Source organism: Callorhinus ursinus, unplaced genomic scaffold, assembly GCF_003265705.2.
Source record: "Callorhinus ursinus isolate GAN/ISIS: 27379988/994484 unplaced genomic scaffold, GSC_fseal_2.0 scaffold13, whole genome shotgun sequence".
Classification (NCBI taxonomy): domain Eukaryota; kingdom Metazoa; phylum Chordata; class Mammalia; order Carnivora; family Otariidae; genus Callorhinus; species Callorhinus ursinus.
The window spans coordinates 879,709-898,016 of record NW_027397075.1 but is presented as its reverse complement, the minus strand read 5'-3'; the positions used below and the strand labels follow the sequence as shown (position 1 = coordinate 898,016).

At 48.1% G+C, this 18,308-nt stretch overlaps 1 protein-coding gene across 4 annotated transcripts in view; it reads left to right on the top strand.

The window, feature by feature from the left end:
* VPS35L (VPS35 endosomal protein sorting factor like) overlaps nucleotides 1–16,997 on the top strand; it is a 114,877-nt gene extending 97,880 nt beyond the window's left edge. For 2 of the 4 annotated variants that reach the window (XM_025855505.2, XM_025855506.2), the window contains 4 exons: nucleotides 5,048–5,213; nucleotides 10,009–10,127; nucleotides 16,073–16,219; nucleotides 16,745–16,997. In XM_025855505.2, the coding sequence (XP_025711290.2) occupies nucleotides 5,048–5,213; nucleotides 10,009–10,127; nucleotides 16,073–16,219; nucleotides 16,745–16,843 (531 nt within the window). In that variant the 3' untranslated portion in view covers nucleotides 16,844–16,997. Of the gene's footprint in view, nucleotides 1–5,047; nucleotides 5,214–10,008; nucleotides 11,235–16,072; nucleotides 16,220–16,744 lie in introns of those variants that run through there. The other 2 variants (XR_012380419.1, XM_073899440.1) reach the window with 2 other exon arrangements.
* Nucleotides 16,998–18,308: the final 1,311 nt, after the last annotated feature.

Below are 18,308 nucleotides of genomic sequence, written 5' to 3'. Positions count from 1 at the left end.
AGGCTAAGCGCTGAGTGGGCTCCCGGGCCAGAGGATGGGCTGCACCTGAGGTGCGTCTGTTGTGAGGAGGTTTAGCGTGGAGACGACTGTCCTATCCCACTTATATCCTGGTTCACATCATATCCTTTCATGTCACAGCTTTTACTGTTTAATTTTTTTCATTTAATGTTATTGTTGTAAGGACACTTAAAACGAGATCTACTCTCAACACATATTTAAGTGTATGATACGGTAGGATTGACTACAGGCACAGTATTGGACAGAGATCTCTAGAGCTTATTCGTCTTGCCAATTGAACCTTGAAGCCCACTGATGAGTAACTCCCCGTTTCCTCCTCCCCTCCAGCCCCTGGCAGCCACCATCCCACCCTTTGATTCTGTGAACGTAACTGTTTCAGATGGCCTTATATAAGCAGAATCATGCAGTATTTGTCTTTCTGTGATGGGCTTATTTCACTTAGCTTAAGAGCCTCCAAGGTTCATCCATGTTGTCGTATTTGACAACATTTCCTTCTTTTTTAAGGCTGAATATTAATCTGTTGTAGATCAGGTTTTCTTCATCCATCAATGGGCATTTAGGTTCTTTCCATATCTTGGCTACTACAAATAGCGCCGCACTAAGCATGGGAGTACTAATATCTCTTAGAGATCCTGATTTCAACTCTCTGGATAAATACCCAGAGGTGGCATTGCTGGATCTTAGGGTAGCTCTATTTTTAACTGTTTGAGGAACCCCCATACTGTTTTCCAGAGTGGCTGCATCAGTTTACATCCCTGCCAACTGTGTACAAGGCTTTTAAAAGGCCTTGATTCATTTTATTTGTTGAGAAAAAACTTGAAGTGATTTTAGACTAAATAAACTACCTGGCCCACTTTATTCATATTTAGAAATGCAGAAATAAACATTCCCCCAGGCCAGCCCTCTCTCTGGCAAACTGTACCGGTGTGGGAGCATTTGGAAGCATTCTGCTTTGGTGTTCGCCGCAGTCAGCCTCTTGGTGGGCTGCAGAGAGATTTCTCTATATAACTGAGCTAATGCATTTCTCCTAACATTTTGGTAGGACATGTAGTCTTCATTGAATAGGTTCATTGTTAACACTTCAGAGGCCTAATTTTGATTCAGTTGACTTTTATAGGCAATGGAAATGTTACTACCATCAGTTTTCTGGCCCTGATCACCTAGGACACAGCAGGGAAACGTCTTTTTCTACTCCTTATCCTTGTGAAGAGGTCCAGCCCTGAGCATGACATGGGGTCTGAGTGCTGAGCTTCATTCATCCCATCTATTCTGTAAATACTTGCTGATCTGGGAATTCAGGAGGGAACCAGAGAAGTGCGTCCTCCACTCAGGAAGACAGACACTAAACAAATAAATACATACTTAAAACTACAGTTGTATAAAGTCCCACAAAAAAATACAGGGACTTCTGAGAACCCAGATTTGAAAGGAAGTGGGTCAGGGAAGTTTCCCAAGAACGTGCTGCTAGAGCTGAGATCCACAGGATGACTAGTAATGAAGGGCCTCGGGGGGACAGGAGAGGGCATTCTGGGCAGAGGGGGCAGCATGGGTAAAGGCCCTCAGGTGGGAAGGCACACCCTGCATTGGAGGGACCAGAAGAGAGCCTCAGTGACTCGTCTGTGGTGGTGCTGAGGGACACCGGGGGCGTGAGCCAGTCAGGCAGGCGTGGGCTCCTGCAGAGCCACGTAGTCCCCCAGACAGTGAGCTGGTTCCTGACAGCCTCGCATCCCCATGCCGCTCTGTGCCCCGCCCTCCCACTTCATTTCCCCCTCTTTCCTGCCCTGCTCCTTCCAGCGCCATGCCCCATCCTGCCCCATGTTCTGGCTCCTTTTCTGAAGGACTTTATTATTTATCACCAACACTTACACACCCCTTCCAGTGAGCCAGCCAGAAGTTCACAAATACTCCACAAACAGGCCTGTTACTCTCTTCATTGGCACAGAGAGGTGAAGGGACTTACCCAGGGTCACCAGCTCGTAAGCAGCCAAGACCAGAGTAAAAGCCAGGATGTCTGTGCTCAGTGCATCTTTGCCGCCTCTGATCTTCACGATCCTGGGAAATCAGTCATTTCTGGGGTATTCCTTCTTCTGCCAAGGAATGGCATTTAATACAGGGATTCCTGCAGACCAGAACCAGGGACCCAAAGGGATATTGCGAATAGTGGAAGCCAGGTCACCTGTCTGTCCATCTGAGAGAGAGAGAGTTGATTGGGAGCTGCCTCATAAGCACTGGTTTGCTCTGTCAGGGAGGCAGCCTCGGCAGGGATGTGGGGGGGGTGCCGCGGGGGCACCTTGCTCTGCTTGCATTGCCAGCTGAATCCAGGACCTTTTTGTTCTTCTAATTTTGTTTTTAAAGATTTATTTATTTATTTTAGGGAGTGGGGGAGGGGCAGAGGAAGAGAAAATCCTGAAACAGATTTCCCGCTGAGTGCGGAGCAGGACACAGGGCTCCATCCCAGGACCCTGCGATCATGACCTGAGCTGAAACCAAGGGCGGGCCACTTAACTGAGCCACCCAGGCGCCCCTTTCTCTTCTTCCTCTTTTTTTAAATCTGTGTTTGCTCGCCTTGTTTCGGTTGCTGGCACTGAAGTATCAAAGTACAATTAAAAAAAAAATGTTACAACCACTGAAGCATGGATATCCTATGGAAAACTTTTTCCTGGTGCAGAAGGTTGGAAATAGTCTCATCTCTTCAGTTATGAGCAAAAAGCTCCCGGAAATGGCTTACTGCAGACCTTTCTGTCTCCATGACCCCTTCCTTCCCCCTCGGTGGAGGTGTGCTGAATGGGCTCCCACTGCAGTTACGATGGCGGGGTTGAAATTGTGACTGGAACATTCAGATTGTTGTTTCTTCCCAAGGCAGATCCTTAAATAAAAAATATTTTTGAACATCCACGTAGCAGAACAAAATAGCCCAGTCAGAAACAGCTGTTCACAGAGAGCGGCAGCAGTAAGTTGCCAGCTGAGAGCGACTCTAAATGGAAGGCAGACCACAGCGAGGGCGATTTTGATCACTCTAGTCTGAGGCGCTCAGCCTCGAGTGCATCGTGCGTCCTCTCTCTTGCTGATACCCAGGCACAACTCCTGTAGATGTTAACAGCTGTACCAAACCTCTCACACCCCTCCACCCTCCTTCCCCTGGTCGAAAGTGTACTACTGGTCAGTTCCCAGCCGTCCTGGTCCCAGCATTTGTCGTCCTCCGTGCAGGTATTCACAGTGGCTGGCGTATGTGTGTGGCTTCCCCCCCGTTAGCCGGCTCCATCAGGTCAGAGAGTGGCAGCGTAAATGTTAGCAGGAGTCTGTGCTCGAGCCCTGGTTCTTCCGCGGACCAGCCATGTGACACGGGGCCCGTTGACGTCTCCGGGGCTCATCTGCCATCTGTGAAATTAGGGCCTGGTCATAACAGTATCCTTCTGGAACGTAGAAAAGCTACCGTGGTGACCATGAACGTTAGCGACTGTTGTCTGTCTTTGTAGCCACCGTAGCGCCTGGCACGGAGAAGGCACTCTGGCTGTGATACGTTCGGCACTATTTACTGAGTGCTTGCCATGTGCCCGGCACTACCCCAGAGCCAGGGACAGGGACGGGGCACCGATCACATCGTGTTCCCTGGGCAGCCCTGGCTGTGAATTGGCAACTACGACAGCTGAAGTACTTGCCCTCCCAGGGCTCAGAGGCTAGGATGAAAGAGAGAGAAACGTAAACCAAGAGATGCCGTCAGAGATATTCCCAGAAGGAATAAATAAGTCACTTCAGAACTGCTCTGAAAAAATAAGGACGATTTGTGATGGAGACTGGGGGAGGGGGTGTGGAAGGCTCTGGATGGATGACCAGGGAAGGCCTCAATGAGGAGCCCGCACGAAAGATGGGATCTAGAGACCATCGAGGAGCGGGTCCGGCCAGGTCTTGCAGATGAAGATTTCAGCCCGAGGGAACAGTAGGGCCGGGAGGCCAGACCTCCTTGGCACACAAGCTGCCGGCTGTAGCCTCCTTTGTTTGCCCTTCCATGGAGATCGGTGTGGGAGACTGGCCCCCGGGGACTGCGTCACCCGGGCGTGCTTCCTTCTCTCCCAACTCGTTTCAGCCAGGGGCCGGGACCGACTGCAGACTGGAAGCAGGAGTGGAACAAGTTTGGGGTATTTATCCCCTCACGCTTACTGGCCCGTGGTTTGGCAATGGCCTTGTTCTTCTACCAAGGCCGCGGTGGCCTGGCAGGACTGTGGGGGGTCCAGCTGGTCCCAGCAGCCATAAAGGTGTGGCCACCAGGTCAGCAAGGCGATGGTGGCAGGGCCCGGGCACTCACCCCTGGCGGTAGAGGTCTGGGGGGGGGGGGGCTGTGTTCAGGAGGAGAGCCCCAGAATCCCAGGTAGCCTGTCGGAAGGGAAGCCAGCTGCCAGCTTTTTACCGTCTGGAACCCTCTTTTGGTTCATTTCAGCATCTGAGAAACACCATTCTAAACTCGGAGTGTCTCTTGGGTTTTTCCTTTCCCAAGAGAGTGTCCTCAATTTAGCTGTTAATGTCACTGAACGCCCTAAAGAGCAATGCTATGTTTAAAGCTGGTGCCTTTGGTAGTGACAGTGATCATTTGGGGGGGCGGGGTTACCCAAAGTAGGTGGCTTCCACTGTTGCATCTGCTGCAAGACCCGCAGTCTTGCTTTTGTAGTCGAAGGAACAGGGCTTTTTACTGCTACACACATGGGAGAACAAGACTGTAATTTTGGAAACAGGCCATTAAGCTGATAGGTAACTTGGCCTTCTCGATTCCTTGGATCCAAGGAGGCTCTCAGGGCTTGTCTCCCAAGAGTGGAGCATGCTCATCAGTGGGGTTAACAACAGTCTCTGTTTTCTCGGTGTTCCTGAACCAGGCTCATGAGTGGGCTTGCCTCCGGGAAGTGGCCGGCCACTGTAAGTCCTCCACAGCTGCAAACGGGAGGGACCTGGGCTTCTGTCTTCATGGTTTTGGGGGCTTTTCCCCCCCGCTTCCTGCCTCGTATCTAGGATTAATTCTCCTGTTTTGGCTTTCCACTAGGATCATCCCGAACATGGGGTCCTGTTTCTTGTTCGAGAGCTTCTCAACGTGATCCAGGACTACACCTGGGAGGACAGCAGTGATGATAAAATCCGCATCTACACCTGCGTCCTGCACCTGCTCTCCGCCATGAGCCAGGAGACCTACCTCTACCACATAGACAAAGGTAGTGGGGTGCCCTCCTCCCATACTGCTCCGAGCTTGAAGTTCATGAAAGTCCAGTGAAATTTTTTTTTGTTTTCTTTGATTAATCTCCTGGGTTTTTTACCCACCAGGAACTTCTACTCCAGGGCCTTGCTAAATGTGCCCAAATAAGAATTCCCTGAGCAGATTCCTGAGCCCCATCCCACCCCTTCTTAATTAGGATCCCCAAGAAGAGGCCTGAGAATTTCGTCTAGAACAAACATCCAAAATCATTTCAACAGTCAGACAAGTTTAGAGAAGCACTCTTTTGGATCTGTGCTCTGTCTGGTGCACTACGAGTAACCTAGAAAGGTGGTTACATACATACATGCCTGAGCTTCATTCAGGGTCTGCCCCTAACCCCAGTCTCAGGTGGGACTTTACCCAGTTCTTCAAGTGGTGCTGAGATTCTGTGAACCCCTAGTTAAGATGCTCAGAAGGAAGGAGGTGGCCTTGTTCCCCTGTGTGCTACCAGCCATTCTGAATTTGCTGCTAGAAATTTGAAAGCGGACTTCTCATATCCTGGACACACAGGACAGTCCCAACTCCAGACCTTTGCCTGCAGAGCCCAAGCATCTACTTGCTTATCAAACCCTCAGTTCCAGTGATTGGTTTCCCAGAACATGGCCCTACTGTTAAAAGTGCTTTGGCCAGTAATGACATACTTGAGGGTTTAAGCAACTGTCTCTATACACTTGGAAATTTCAGGAAGCAAATTCGCAGGAGGGCCTTCCCCTATGACTCTCAGAGGCTTCCTCTAGCTGGGATTTGGGGGCTAATCGTTAAGATGTAACTTAGGGAGGCTGGTTGATGTCAAGGATGACAGCTCCCACGACTTGAGCTCCTACTGCATGCCAGGTAGCACACCAGACTCCGCGGATCTTCCTCCTGTACTCCTTACAGCACTGCAGAGTGTAAGACAAGCGTGGGTGCCCCCACTTTCCATTCCAGTAAGGGGACACTCAGACCCTGAGGTTTACTCAAGGTCCGATAGCCAGTTAGTAACAGAAGTGGAATTTACGCCCCAGAACTGTGGGGCGTGTATCATGCTCCCTCCTCAATTACAAAAGAACAGTGTTTTAATTAAAGTGTAACACGCTACGTACGTACTATCCGCTGTAAAGCTCAGTGACTCATCACACAGTGAGCACACCCAGGTAACCCTCCCCCCAGATCGTGCCCCCCTTCCAGTTAGCACCACCACTTCCTCTGCATGGTTCACCACTTCCTCTGCATGGTTCACCACTCTCTCGACTTGTAGCATCGCACGTTAGTTTATACAGTTCTCACTTTTATGTGAATGAAGTCATTTAGCATGCATACTTTGGTGTCTAGCTTCTTTTACTCAGTATTCCGTGTGTGAGCTCTGTCTGTGTTGTGCGTAGCCGAATTCCTCCTTTTGCATTGCCGTGTCATATTCCATGGCGTGACCGTACCAGAATTCATTCATTGCCTGACGGATGAATCATGTGCATGTTTCCAGTGGTTCTGGTTCTGGCCGTGAACATTCTTGGACATGTTCTTCGTGTACATTTCTGTTGGCTCTGTGCCTACAGGTGGAGTCGCTGGCTCATGGAACTTGCTTATGTTCAGCTTTGGTAGACACTGTCTCATGGTCTTCCAAAACAGTTGTACCCATTGACAACCCCACCAGGCATGAATGAGGGTTCCCTTTGTTCCTTCCCTGCGGTCAGTCTTCTTCATTTTGGCTCTTCTGATGAGTGTAATCTGCATTTCTCTGATGACTAATGAGATTGAGCACCTTTTCCTTTATCTGTTGGCATTTTTATTTCCTCTTTTTTGCCAAGTGCACACTGAGGGCTTGCAACTCTAGAGACTTCTGAGGACCAGGCACTGACGTGGAAGTGGGTCTGCAAACCTCAGGCCCTGTGAGAGGGGCAAGCCCTCTCTTCCCTCTTCTGGAGCAGATTCGTTTAACCCTCTAAGCTTACCACAGCCACGGCAGACTGGGGGGCCGGAGTGCTAGCTAGCAAAGGGAGCGTGGCTAGGTTTGATAGGCAGGAGCCTTTTAGACTTATAGCTTTTAGAGGAGAAAGCGGAAGGATGGGTGGGTTTTTTTTCCCTTTTTTCTTGGCCCAGCTGTGTTTACTCTGGATGCATAATTGTGACCTGACAATCGTCTTGGTAGGAGAGAGGCCCAGGGGGCCCAAAGGAGGCTTTGCTTTCCCATCCCTTATTCTAGGCAGCCTTGTAGTGTTGACACAGGTTAGAACTTCTGAAGAACTAGGGTCACAACTTTTTTGCATTTCCAAAGGATGCCTTTGCTGCTTTCTTTTTCTGTTAATAAGATGGTATTGTGAAATCACCTGGAGCAAGAACCCCAGCGCTTTCACCCAAGCCTGTGAGAGAGTGGGCGTGTTCCACATGGAAGGGGAGGATGGCGGAGTACTGAATGTTTACTTCATATGCAGATAGCGTCGATCTGGCTGGAAGACCACAAACCCAGGATGCCTCCATGGAGCCATTGTAGCCCCTTGGCTGCTCCACGCCACCTGCCAGGCCCTTGAGGCGTTGAGGGTCATGATCCTCGGGCCAGACAGATGCAGGGACTGTGGGCTATTCTTAGTGTCCGCTTGCCAGGGATGTCATTTATCTCCCTCATACGAGCTGCGCCTGGATTCGCAGGGCCACTGCACACACTGGTCTGACCAACTTCCTTCTAATTCTCAAGTTTCTCCTTTCCTCCCTCTGTCACCACCAAGTGTTAGCATGGAAAACTCATCCCGCCCCCCGTTCCCCCTTTAGCACTTCATCTAGTGAATTTAACCTGTAGAGCTTAGCCTGATCTTGCTAATTCCAGAGTTCCATCCCAGGCCTAGATTTTAGGAGCTCATAACCCTTTGCACTGCCCGCTTCTAACAATCAGTACATGCTGTTGTGATTGCCTCTTTGCTGGTCTGCATCTCCTTACAGTCTGTGAGCATCTGTGAGGCAGGGACTGAATCAGCCTTGCCCCCCTGGGTCCCCAGCTCCTAGCCTGGATCCTGGTGCAGAGCAGGCCCTCATCCAGGAGGGGCAGAGAAAGAGAGAGAGAGAGTGTGTGTGTGTGTGTGTGTGTGTGTGTGCGTGCGCGCACACGCGCAAGTGAGCAGCCTGCTCTGAACACACCCCTGGCCCCTCTGGGGAGGAACCCTGGTGTGTGTTGGCCATGGGCGGTCTTAGACCTTCTCTCTTTTCCAGTGCTGAGCTCATCAGAAAGAGAGTAGATTCCAACCCGGAGTAAGCCTAAGAATTTATGCCAGGAACTATTCTGGTCCTCAGCAGTAGACTTGAGAAATTCCTTCCTGCCGCCCTGCAAACTCAGGTGGTGGTGAATGGCTGAATCACATTCCTTTACCAGAATCCCAATCTTTTACATTCTTTTAAGAGAATAGCTGTCCTCCTCTGACTGGTGGATAGCAGTTAAGACGCAGCTCCATACACAGGCAGTTCAGAAGTGGATTAGAGATCGCCTTTACACAGAGAGGCTGGGGAGCAAGGAGACTGCTGGGGAGCAGTTCTTATTTTTAGGCAACGTGTCTGCAATCTGCTTACGACTGGTTCAGCCACAGAACTCCATTATGTGTCTGTGTGTCTGTATGTGTGTGTCGTGGAGAGCACAGGTATGTATTCAGTGTACTGTTTTCCCGACTTTTCGGCAGCCTTGCCAGTTTTCAAAATAAAAAGCAGTAAGGAGAGTTGTTATTCTTGAAATAGCAACTAGAAATGTACAGAAGGCATATCTGAAATTAATTAATTACTGTGTGCTTATTCCCATCCCATTCTCTGGAAGGTTCAAGATGACAGGAAATCATGAAATTTAATTTTTTTAATTAAAAGAATTGGTTCTTAAGCAGCTATAAATTAGGAAATATAGATGTACACATATCGGCTCTACTATGGATACTTTTGTCACTTTTTAAAAATTAATAGTATCTTATAATGTTATTAATAGTATGTTATAACAATAATATACTGTAGTATGTGGTAATTAATAACTATAAATCATATACTTTTATTATTCTCCAAGTATTTAATACTGTAACAGAGCATTTATTTTTTATTTTTTTTTTTTTAAAGACTTATTTGAGAGAGAGCGTGCATGTAAGGGGAGGGGCATAGAGAGAGAAATCCTCAGGCAGACTCCCCCGCAGAGCATGGAGCCCGATGCAGGGCTCGGTCTCACAACCCTGAGATCACAATCTGAGCCAAAATGAAGAATTAGACGCTTAACCAGCTGAGCCACCCAGGCGCCCCTGTTGGATTATTTTCTTAAAAATAAATACCTTGGAATGGCTTCCCCAAGTCAAAGATAAGGACTTTTTGTACTAAGGCTTTTTTTACATTTTTTTAAAAATTCATAACCTACATAGTGATAAAATAAAGTTTACCACTTTAACTTTTTAAGTGCATAATTCAGCTTTCATCAAGTATATTCACAGTGTTGAGCAGCCATCACCCCTACCCAAGATTTTTTAATCATTCCAACAAACTCTGTACCCAATAGACAGTGACTTCCTATACCCCCGCCCCCCTGCCCCTGCCTGTGGTGTCCTCCACTCTGCGTCCTTCTACAAATCTGCCTGTCCCAGTGTCCTGTGGAAGAGGAATCATGCAGTATTTGTCCTTTTATGTCTGGCATATTTCACTTACATAAAGCTTTCAAGATTCATCCACGTTTCAACACGTATCAGAATTTCATTCCTTTTTATGATTGCATAATATTCCTTTGTATGGCTAGACCACGCTTTGCTCACTGCTCTGGTCTGTTCCATCAGTTGACTCCAACGACAGCCTGTATGGGGGAGACTCCAAGTTTCTGGCAGAAAACAACAAGCTCTGTGAGACGGTGATGGCTCAGATCCTGGAGCACCTGAAAACCTTGGCCAAGGATGAGGTAGGTGCCCTCTGCCTGCTCCCTCTGAAAGCATGGGTTTCCAGGGTGGTTGGACATTGGTCCATTCTGGAAAGGAAACTCGGTCATGTGAGTAATGTGTTTCTGTGCAGACCGATAACTGAGTGCTCCATCCAGGGCTTTTGCTCCTGTACTAAATGCTCTGTTTTTCAGTTGCTTGCCTCTCCTACCAGAATATCAGCTCCCTTGGGGGCTGGGACCTTGCGACATGAGTCTCGGAGACCTCCCTGTCTCTGGGGCCTGTGTGTCACTCACCACAGCATCCCTCCACCTTGAAGAGAGGCCCGCATACAGCAGGTGCTTGATCCATACATGCTGAATAAATTGCCTGTATTTTGCACATCATAGGTTTTTTTCATGCCCATGACCAGCCTGAGGTGCAAGTGCTCTGTTTATTCTCATTGGACAGTAAAGGAAACTGAGGCTCAGAGAGGTTTCTCCACGCCCTGGGTTTCCTCTGGTGATAGAACGGGGTCATCACCTTGATCCCCAAGGCTGAACTTTGAGCCACTGCATTGCCCTCCTCGACCAAGGCCTTTCACTTACCTTGTAAGAAGTGGCATGTGGTTCCTGTCCCACCACAGTGGAGGTTGTTTCTCCAGCCTTTGTTTTTTTTTAAGATTTTATTTATTTATTCATGAGACACAGAGAGGCAGAGGGAGAAGCAGGCTCCTCGTTGAGTAGGGAGCCCAATGCGGGGCTCGATCCCAGGACCCCGGGATCACGACCTGAGCCGAAGGCAGATGCTTAACCAACCGAGCCACCCATGCACCCTCTCCAGCCTCTGTTATGTGAGTGTAGCGTTGAGGACTCTGCATTTGTCATTTCACTGAATTCTCACGACAGACCAGTGAGGTGGGACAGCTGTTCCTTTACACTGTACGGACAGGGAGACAGCCCTAGAGTGGTAGCTACACAATGTGGTTGAGGCAGTTTTCTGGAACCTGTGTTCTTAACCACAAATTACATGGATATGTCAGATGCTGCATCTTTTATGTTTTCAGAGCAGTTTTTCCATAGTCTCCATATAGTTAGATGATAGTTAAATTTAATTTCCATTTAGTACAGTCTACATACCTACCTGTTCCCTTCTCCAGTTATGCCAACCACCGCTTCCTTTGCAGCTTCAGTCCTAACATGTAGGTGACAGATGGCTCCCAGAGGCCCCGTCTCAGGCTTGTTCAGACCTAGGCTCATCTCTGGGAGTGTGTTCAGGCTGAACCCTGTTGTGTAGTCGGGGCCTGTGGGAAGGGGGGCAGAGAGGGGCAGTGCCTTAGGAGTCAAAGCTGGTGCTTGACCTTTCTCTGTGTTCTTTCCGTGGGTCGGCTGGTGCCTGAATCTGTTTCCACCTCCATGTGTCATTCCTAATTTCATCCTGGCAGGCCCTGTACTCTCCCGCCACCCTGCTCCTCAATTCCCTTTGCCAAAGCTAAGGCAGATTTCGGACTGCCTATTTCCCAGTAGCTTCCCAGCCTTCCCCTTCCTTCCCTTCCCTTCCCTGGATTCTCCCGTTCCTAGGTTTTGCTCCTTTATCCCCACCCCGTCAAACCCTTTGAAGACAAAATAAGTTCAAACTGAATTTTAGGTTTAATTCATACTCATTTCCGGGGCTATATGAAATACCACCATTGTCCTTACCCCCTTCTCCACTAGAAAACCACAAGAATATTATATAGCTACGTATGGACGTACACGTGTATGATATACATATGTGTTCTGGGTTCCCATTATCCCCAGGATATTCGAGCAGGTGCTGGAGAGAGTGGGATTTTTTTCAGGACTCCATCCTCCAGTGCCCCCTGCCAAGTTCTAGGGCCAGCCTTAGGGTTAGCAGTAGGTCCCACGTGCATCATAGCACACTCTCTAGGGAGGGAGCATGTGTTGGTGTGTCCCACCGACCTGGGGACCCTTCTGGATGCAGGGCTGGGGAAGTTAACACATGGAGGGCGCTTCCCTGTCAGGGGACAGGGCAGAATCAGAACCCCGATTTCTTCAGGGAGACTGGTTTATCAAACCAGTGAGTATCAGGAGAGACAATTCTCCCCCAACTGAAAGGCCTTTTTCAAACACGGGCAAACTTTTAGGGCTAAAGACCCAGCTCTTCTTTGTCTCTGTGTATTGGCAGTTTTCAGGGGAGAGCTCTTCCTACCCTCCAGGAGAAATGGGGTCCTTTATCTTGAGCTCCTCTGCCATGAAAAATTCTTCTTAGGCACCTTTTCCTGATTTTTAAAAACCATGGGCTCTGGCTCCAACTTCTAGCCCAGGGACCTCTTAGAGCAGTACTTTGTTTAACAGATACACCCCAAAAAATTTGCCACGTGGCTTGAAAATACATTTCTTCACCCTGATGCAACAGGCTGGGTTTAATCAGATGTGACCACTGACAGCGTAAATGACCATAGCCTAGCACAACCCCCAAGCTCACAAAAATAAAGCCAAGAACTATACGTAGTAGTTGTGTCCCATTACCACTACCCCCCGCCCCCCGCTGCCATGGAGTTTCAGTTACCTGGGGCCAACCCCGCTCCTGACATCTAATCAGGTCAGTAGCAGCCTAACATGATGTCACGATGCCTGTGTCATTCACCTCATCTCATGGAGTTTATCCCTTTACATCATCATAAGGGTGAGTACAGTACAGTAGTTTGAGAGACCAGATTAACATAACTTTTATTATAGTATATAATTCTATTGTTAATTTCTTACTGTGCCTGATTTATAAACTATCAGAGGTATGTATGTATAGGAAAAAACAGTACATACCAGGTTCAGTACTGTCCGTGGTTTCAGGCATTTACTGGGGGTCTTGGAACACATTTTTGCAGTTGTGGGGGGGATAGTGCTGTGGTTGTATTTAATGTCTCTTTTTCTCTTGGGGGAGGGGGCACTGGTTGCAATAATGACTCTGAAACAGGATTCTGAAAAAATAGCAAAGTTGGAATTCTTCCAAAGAACATTTCAACTCACATAATACCAGGGACATTTAGTGAAAATGTCCTTCCATATATGCACATTTACCGAACTAAAATGGAACGTACCATCCTTCATTTTAACAATGCAGTGCGAAATTCAGCGTAGACAAGCACGTCATGGCAGGGGCCCTGGGAGTCTGGGACCTGGGAAATGGGTCAGAGTTCTCTACCAGGTGGAGAGCAAAGCTTCCTGCTTTTTGAAGACCCCCAGTGCCGATGCCAGGCCTGAGTAGATCATCTCGATGCTGGGAGCAGCCCTGCTTCCAAAATTTTCTCTGAATCTACATGAAGGGGCTCGCCAGTTTACTCATGAACTTCGTGAAGTTGTTTGTTTGGGTGTGGTGAAGCTGGGAATCATGCCAGACCCGTGGAGCTTCCTGGAAATGACAATTTTCATAGGAAAACAATGAAAAGAAGCTCTTTTCTATTTAAAAACCTCTGGAGAAGAGGAGGGGGGCTTCAAGGCCCTGATTTGGTTCTCTCATAATGTGTTCGTGGTTTTTGGGTCTTTGCATGTAGGTTGGCATGACTTCTCATCCCTCAGATCTGTCTCTCATGATTTCACTTTTAATGGGCTGTGCATGTGAAACATGTGGATTGGGCTTTTTAAGATAAAATGCTTACTGAGAAGATACAGAATAGAGAAATAGCTAGTTGTTAGATATTGTCTCCCTTGTCTTTTAAAAAATCTCTCTCACTTCAGTGAAATGTAGTTAAAGGACCTCTCTCCGGGGAGACTCTTTTAGTTGTATTTGAAATAGAATTTGTTTTAGCTTTGTCCTGAAGATACGCACCCTCCTGTTGTCCCAGCCATCAGACAAGGGCTGGTTTGAAAGGCAGGCAGCAGGTTGGGCTGGAACCCACGGAATGGTGATCTCTGCCCAGGTTCCTGGTTGGGGTAGAAGAACTGCATTGTCTTGATTAGAGAGAGGATCCCAAGCAGGCAGTCAGCTGCCACTTAATGAGTCTGTGCCCGGTACTTGCCGCTTTTCTCCCAGGGCCTGCAGGCTTGGGCAGTGCACGGCATGACCCCACTCCTTGACGGTAACGTTCAGTCAGCTCAGCTGCTTCTGTGACTGTCACAGGTCCGGGCCGTTGCCAAGGCAGGCTCGACTGGCCCTGCAATGGAGGTCTCTTCATTGCTGCTCAGCCACCCTTGCCCAACTGTGCTTGAAGCTGCACCTTGATAGTTTTTTTTTCCCTCCACCAAGAGACTGTAAATTCTCACATGGCAGAGGATGGCAGGAAGGATTAAGTTGGCTCAGTAGTTAGAAGAGGATCTGGCTCCCATGAATATTTGTGGAATGATGGATGGACACATCAGTGGTTACTAGGTTGGTTTTGTCCACCTTGAGTAGTTGAGAAAAGCAACTCTTAGCCTCTTCAGAATTTGGATTCCTAATGTGATGCTAACACTGGGTCTATGGGAATATTCCATCAGCTGGAGTGGAACATGGAAGGGTGTGGGCACAGGCTTTGGAGTCAGACCACTGGAGCCCAAATCCCTGCTTTGTACTTAAGACCTGTGGTCCGTGAGCAAGTTCCCCAAAGATTTCTGAGCTTTGAGGGTCTCTGCAAAATGGGAGTGGATTGGATTTCTCTTGCAGCCTTAAAAAAAACTGCCACAAACTCAACAGCTTAAAACACTCACTTATATTATCAGTTTGGTGAGTTGACAGTGAAAATCAAGGTGTTGACTGACTGGCTTCTTTAGGGTGCTGGCAGACTTGAGTTCCATGCAGTTGTAGGACTAAGGTCCGTTCCCTTGCTGGCTCTTGGCTAGAGGTGTTCTCAGCTTCTAGAAGTTGTCTGCATTTCTTGGCTTTTGGCCCCCTTCTTCCATTTGAAAGCCATCAATGATAGGTAGCATCCTCATGCTTCAAATCTCTGTGAACTCACCCCTTCTGCCTCTTCTGCTACTGGTCTCTCAGAAATTTCTCTGCCTCTTAGGGCTCAAGGGATTAGATTGGGCCCACCCAGATAATCCAGGATTCTCCAAGGTCCATAACTCTAATTACATCTACAAAGTCCCTTCACCCTAGCACCCAGTACAGTGCTTGAATAACCAGGGGTTGGGATCCTTGGGAGACAGTGCAAAACATGTACCTACATGTGCCTAGCTGGTCAGAAATGTGCTTCCCACAAAGATGTGCTGTGTAGATTAAATGAGATGAGCTGTATAAAGCATGGAGAATACCTGGCCCACTTTAAGGGCTCCTTTCTCACCTGCTTTGCTGGACTCACTGATGTTCTGCATTGTGAGGCAAGGGCCCAGGTCAACAGCTGTCCAGGGTCCCCATGGACCGTGACAGAACCTGGCTGGCTGGTTAGGCCCACCTGTTCACTGGGCCTTCCCACATGCCTCTATTTAGCTTTTAGAACTTGTATCCTTTCTCCAAGGCCTGTTGTTGAATTCAGGCTTGGTCTACCCTGACATTTTGGTTAGACTTCGCTTGTTTAGGTACCTCTAATCAGAGGCAAGATTTGGTATTGTAGAATAGGTCTTAAGAAAGCTGGGCCTGGGCTGTTTATGGGGAGCTGTCAGTTGGTCTTTATTTCTGCCCTAGACAGTGACCATAACTTTGGATGGCTCAGGATACATCTGAAAGACATTTTATTGTAGCCTTTCAGTTTTTGTTTGTACTTGGAAGAAGGCCTATCACTTCATTCCTTTACCCTGCTGTGTGTGGAGTCTCATGAAAGTATCACTTGCTTCTGCTTCCATTTCATGAGTAATGCCCATGTGGGAGGCACAGAATGAAGGCTTCATATGCTTCATCTCATTCAATCTTCACTTACCCGAGGAGCTGGCACTACCTTACTCTCCTACAGCTGAAGGCGGGGCTTGGGAGGTTAAGCAGCTTGCCCTACGGAAGATGCATGGTAGAGCTGGCATCAACACTGGGTCCAACCTGGGCCCCATGTCCAGATGGTAATCTCTCTCTCCTGTTTCAGGCTTTGAAGCGCCAAAGCTCCCTGGGCCTTTCCTTCTTTAATAGTATCTTGGCACATGGAGACCTGCGCAACAACAGACTCAACCAGCTCTCTGTCAACCTGTGGCACCTGGCACAGAGACACGGCTGTGCAGATACCAGGACCATGGTGAGGCACTGGGAAGGCATGTGGGTCCTGGTAAACCACATGGAGCCACCGGCCAGAGCACAACTGGCCTCAACAAACCCCGGTCTCCCCTTCCTTTTATTCTCTCTGAATAAAATACACATCTATAAAAATATGAGCTATTCCTGGTCACACCAAAATCTGATTTTAGAAGCAAATTATAATCTAAGAAGTTGTACTTAAAGACTTCGCTCTTTAAGATTTTATTTATTTGAGAGAGATGGTGAGAGAAAGCACAAGCAGGGGAAGCGGCAGAGGGAGAGGGAAAAGCAGGCCTCCGGCTGGGGGGCTCAATCCCAGGACCCTGAGATCATGACTGAGTTGAAGGCAGACCCTTAACTGACTGAGCCACCCAGGCGCCCCATACTTTAAAGACTTGGTTGGTTGGTTCTCCTCCTTTATCCTTCAAAAGACTTTAGCTGTAAGAAAGCATAAACTCACAATATGGTTGATTTGTTGGCGCACTGGTGAACCAGAAAGAATACTGATTGTTCTTTTTCCTCCTAGGTGAAAACTCTGGAATACATCAAAAAGCGAAGCAAACAACCAGATATGGGTCATCTGACTGAACTGGCCCTCAGGCTCCCTCTGCAAACAAGGACCTGACTAGGGCTGTGAAGTCAAGTCCAGAAAGACCTGCTTTGCTTTTTTTATTTTTACATATACAGATGGTTTCAGCTTTGGCCTCTACCCAGATTATTGTGACAGTGAAGAAGTAGGAATTGTTCAGAGCATTAAAATCCAATCTTGTTCACAAGAATAGCAGTGTCTTTGTGCAAGTGGCCTTCAGATCAACCTTTACTGAGAAACAGAAGAACACAAGTAAATCTGTCACGTGTGTTTTTTAACTAGAAAAACCTTGAAAAGGGGTCTAGTTTTAAAGAGCCACTGTTACCTAATTTGAGGGCCTCAAGTCTGGAATTGAAAGTTGCCTAAACCACCACAGAAGATTGATAAAAGGTAGATGGTGCAATTAACTTTTCTATCAAAAGGCAGCTCTGGATAGGACTTCAGAATATACTGGTTTATACCTAGCTCTCGGTGGCAACACAGAAGATGCGAGTGCAGCAGCTCATGCATACGTGGGCACAGCAGGGCATGCATGAGCACCACCAGCAGGCACCCCCACTGCACCCACTGGAACTCCTGGGAGGATGGCACAGTAAGGTTGTGAACTCACCTTTCCCACGGACACACTAATGATGCAGCTACACAACATGGAACTCACTCAGTTCCAAAGACTTAGCAGAACAGCTCTTAACACAGCTAAAGACAAAAAGCTACACTGAGAAGGGTAGGAAGGGCAGAGATAAGGTCAAGAACCACATCCTGGGCACAGTGACCCATAAAGTGGGAGGGTTATCACTCATAAGTGGCAAGAGTCAAGCCTCTCATAGGGTGGGGTCTGCAGCACCAGGAAGATGAGCTCCCATAATGTTGAGCTGTGGAAATCTGTGGGGCTTAACTCTGGGAGAGCCAAAGGCTATAGAAAACTGAGGGTCTACTCTTAATCACTCTGAGACCCGAGGTAGCAGTTTGAAAAGTACTGGGTTACACATGAAGGACATTTACTAATTTTAGGGCATGTGCTGGGAGGGGCAACAATCTGTAGGAATTTTCTCTGGGAATGGAAGAGTTTGCAAGTCACTTTCTACTTTGCTAGCACCACTGGCACTGACCAGGCATTAATCTTTGGACTCACCTTCCCAACAGGCACAGCTTGTGCCTACCACGATGCTCAGAGCAATTGTGGCCAAATCTCACTGCCACCCACCAGTGTGTACACAGCCCATATAGGGGACGTGCCTGGAGCACCTGGTTCTGGTGGCCAGGGGAGACAGCACTATTGGCCCCCACAGGATGCCTCCTCCAGAAGGCCACTACCTTCAAGACCAGATGTAGCTGACCTACTAAATACAGAGTAGACAAAATGGAGTAAGTTCCAAACAAAAGAACCAAAACAAAACCTCAAAAATGAACCAGAGATACCCTACCTGATAAAAGAGTTCAAAGTAACAGCCATAAAGATGCTAGCTGGACTTGAATTCAGTGAGAACTTTAATAAAGAGAT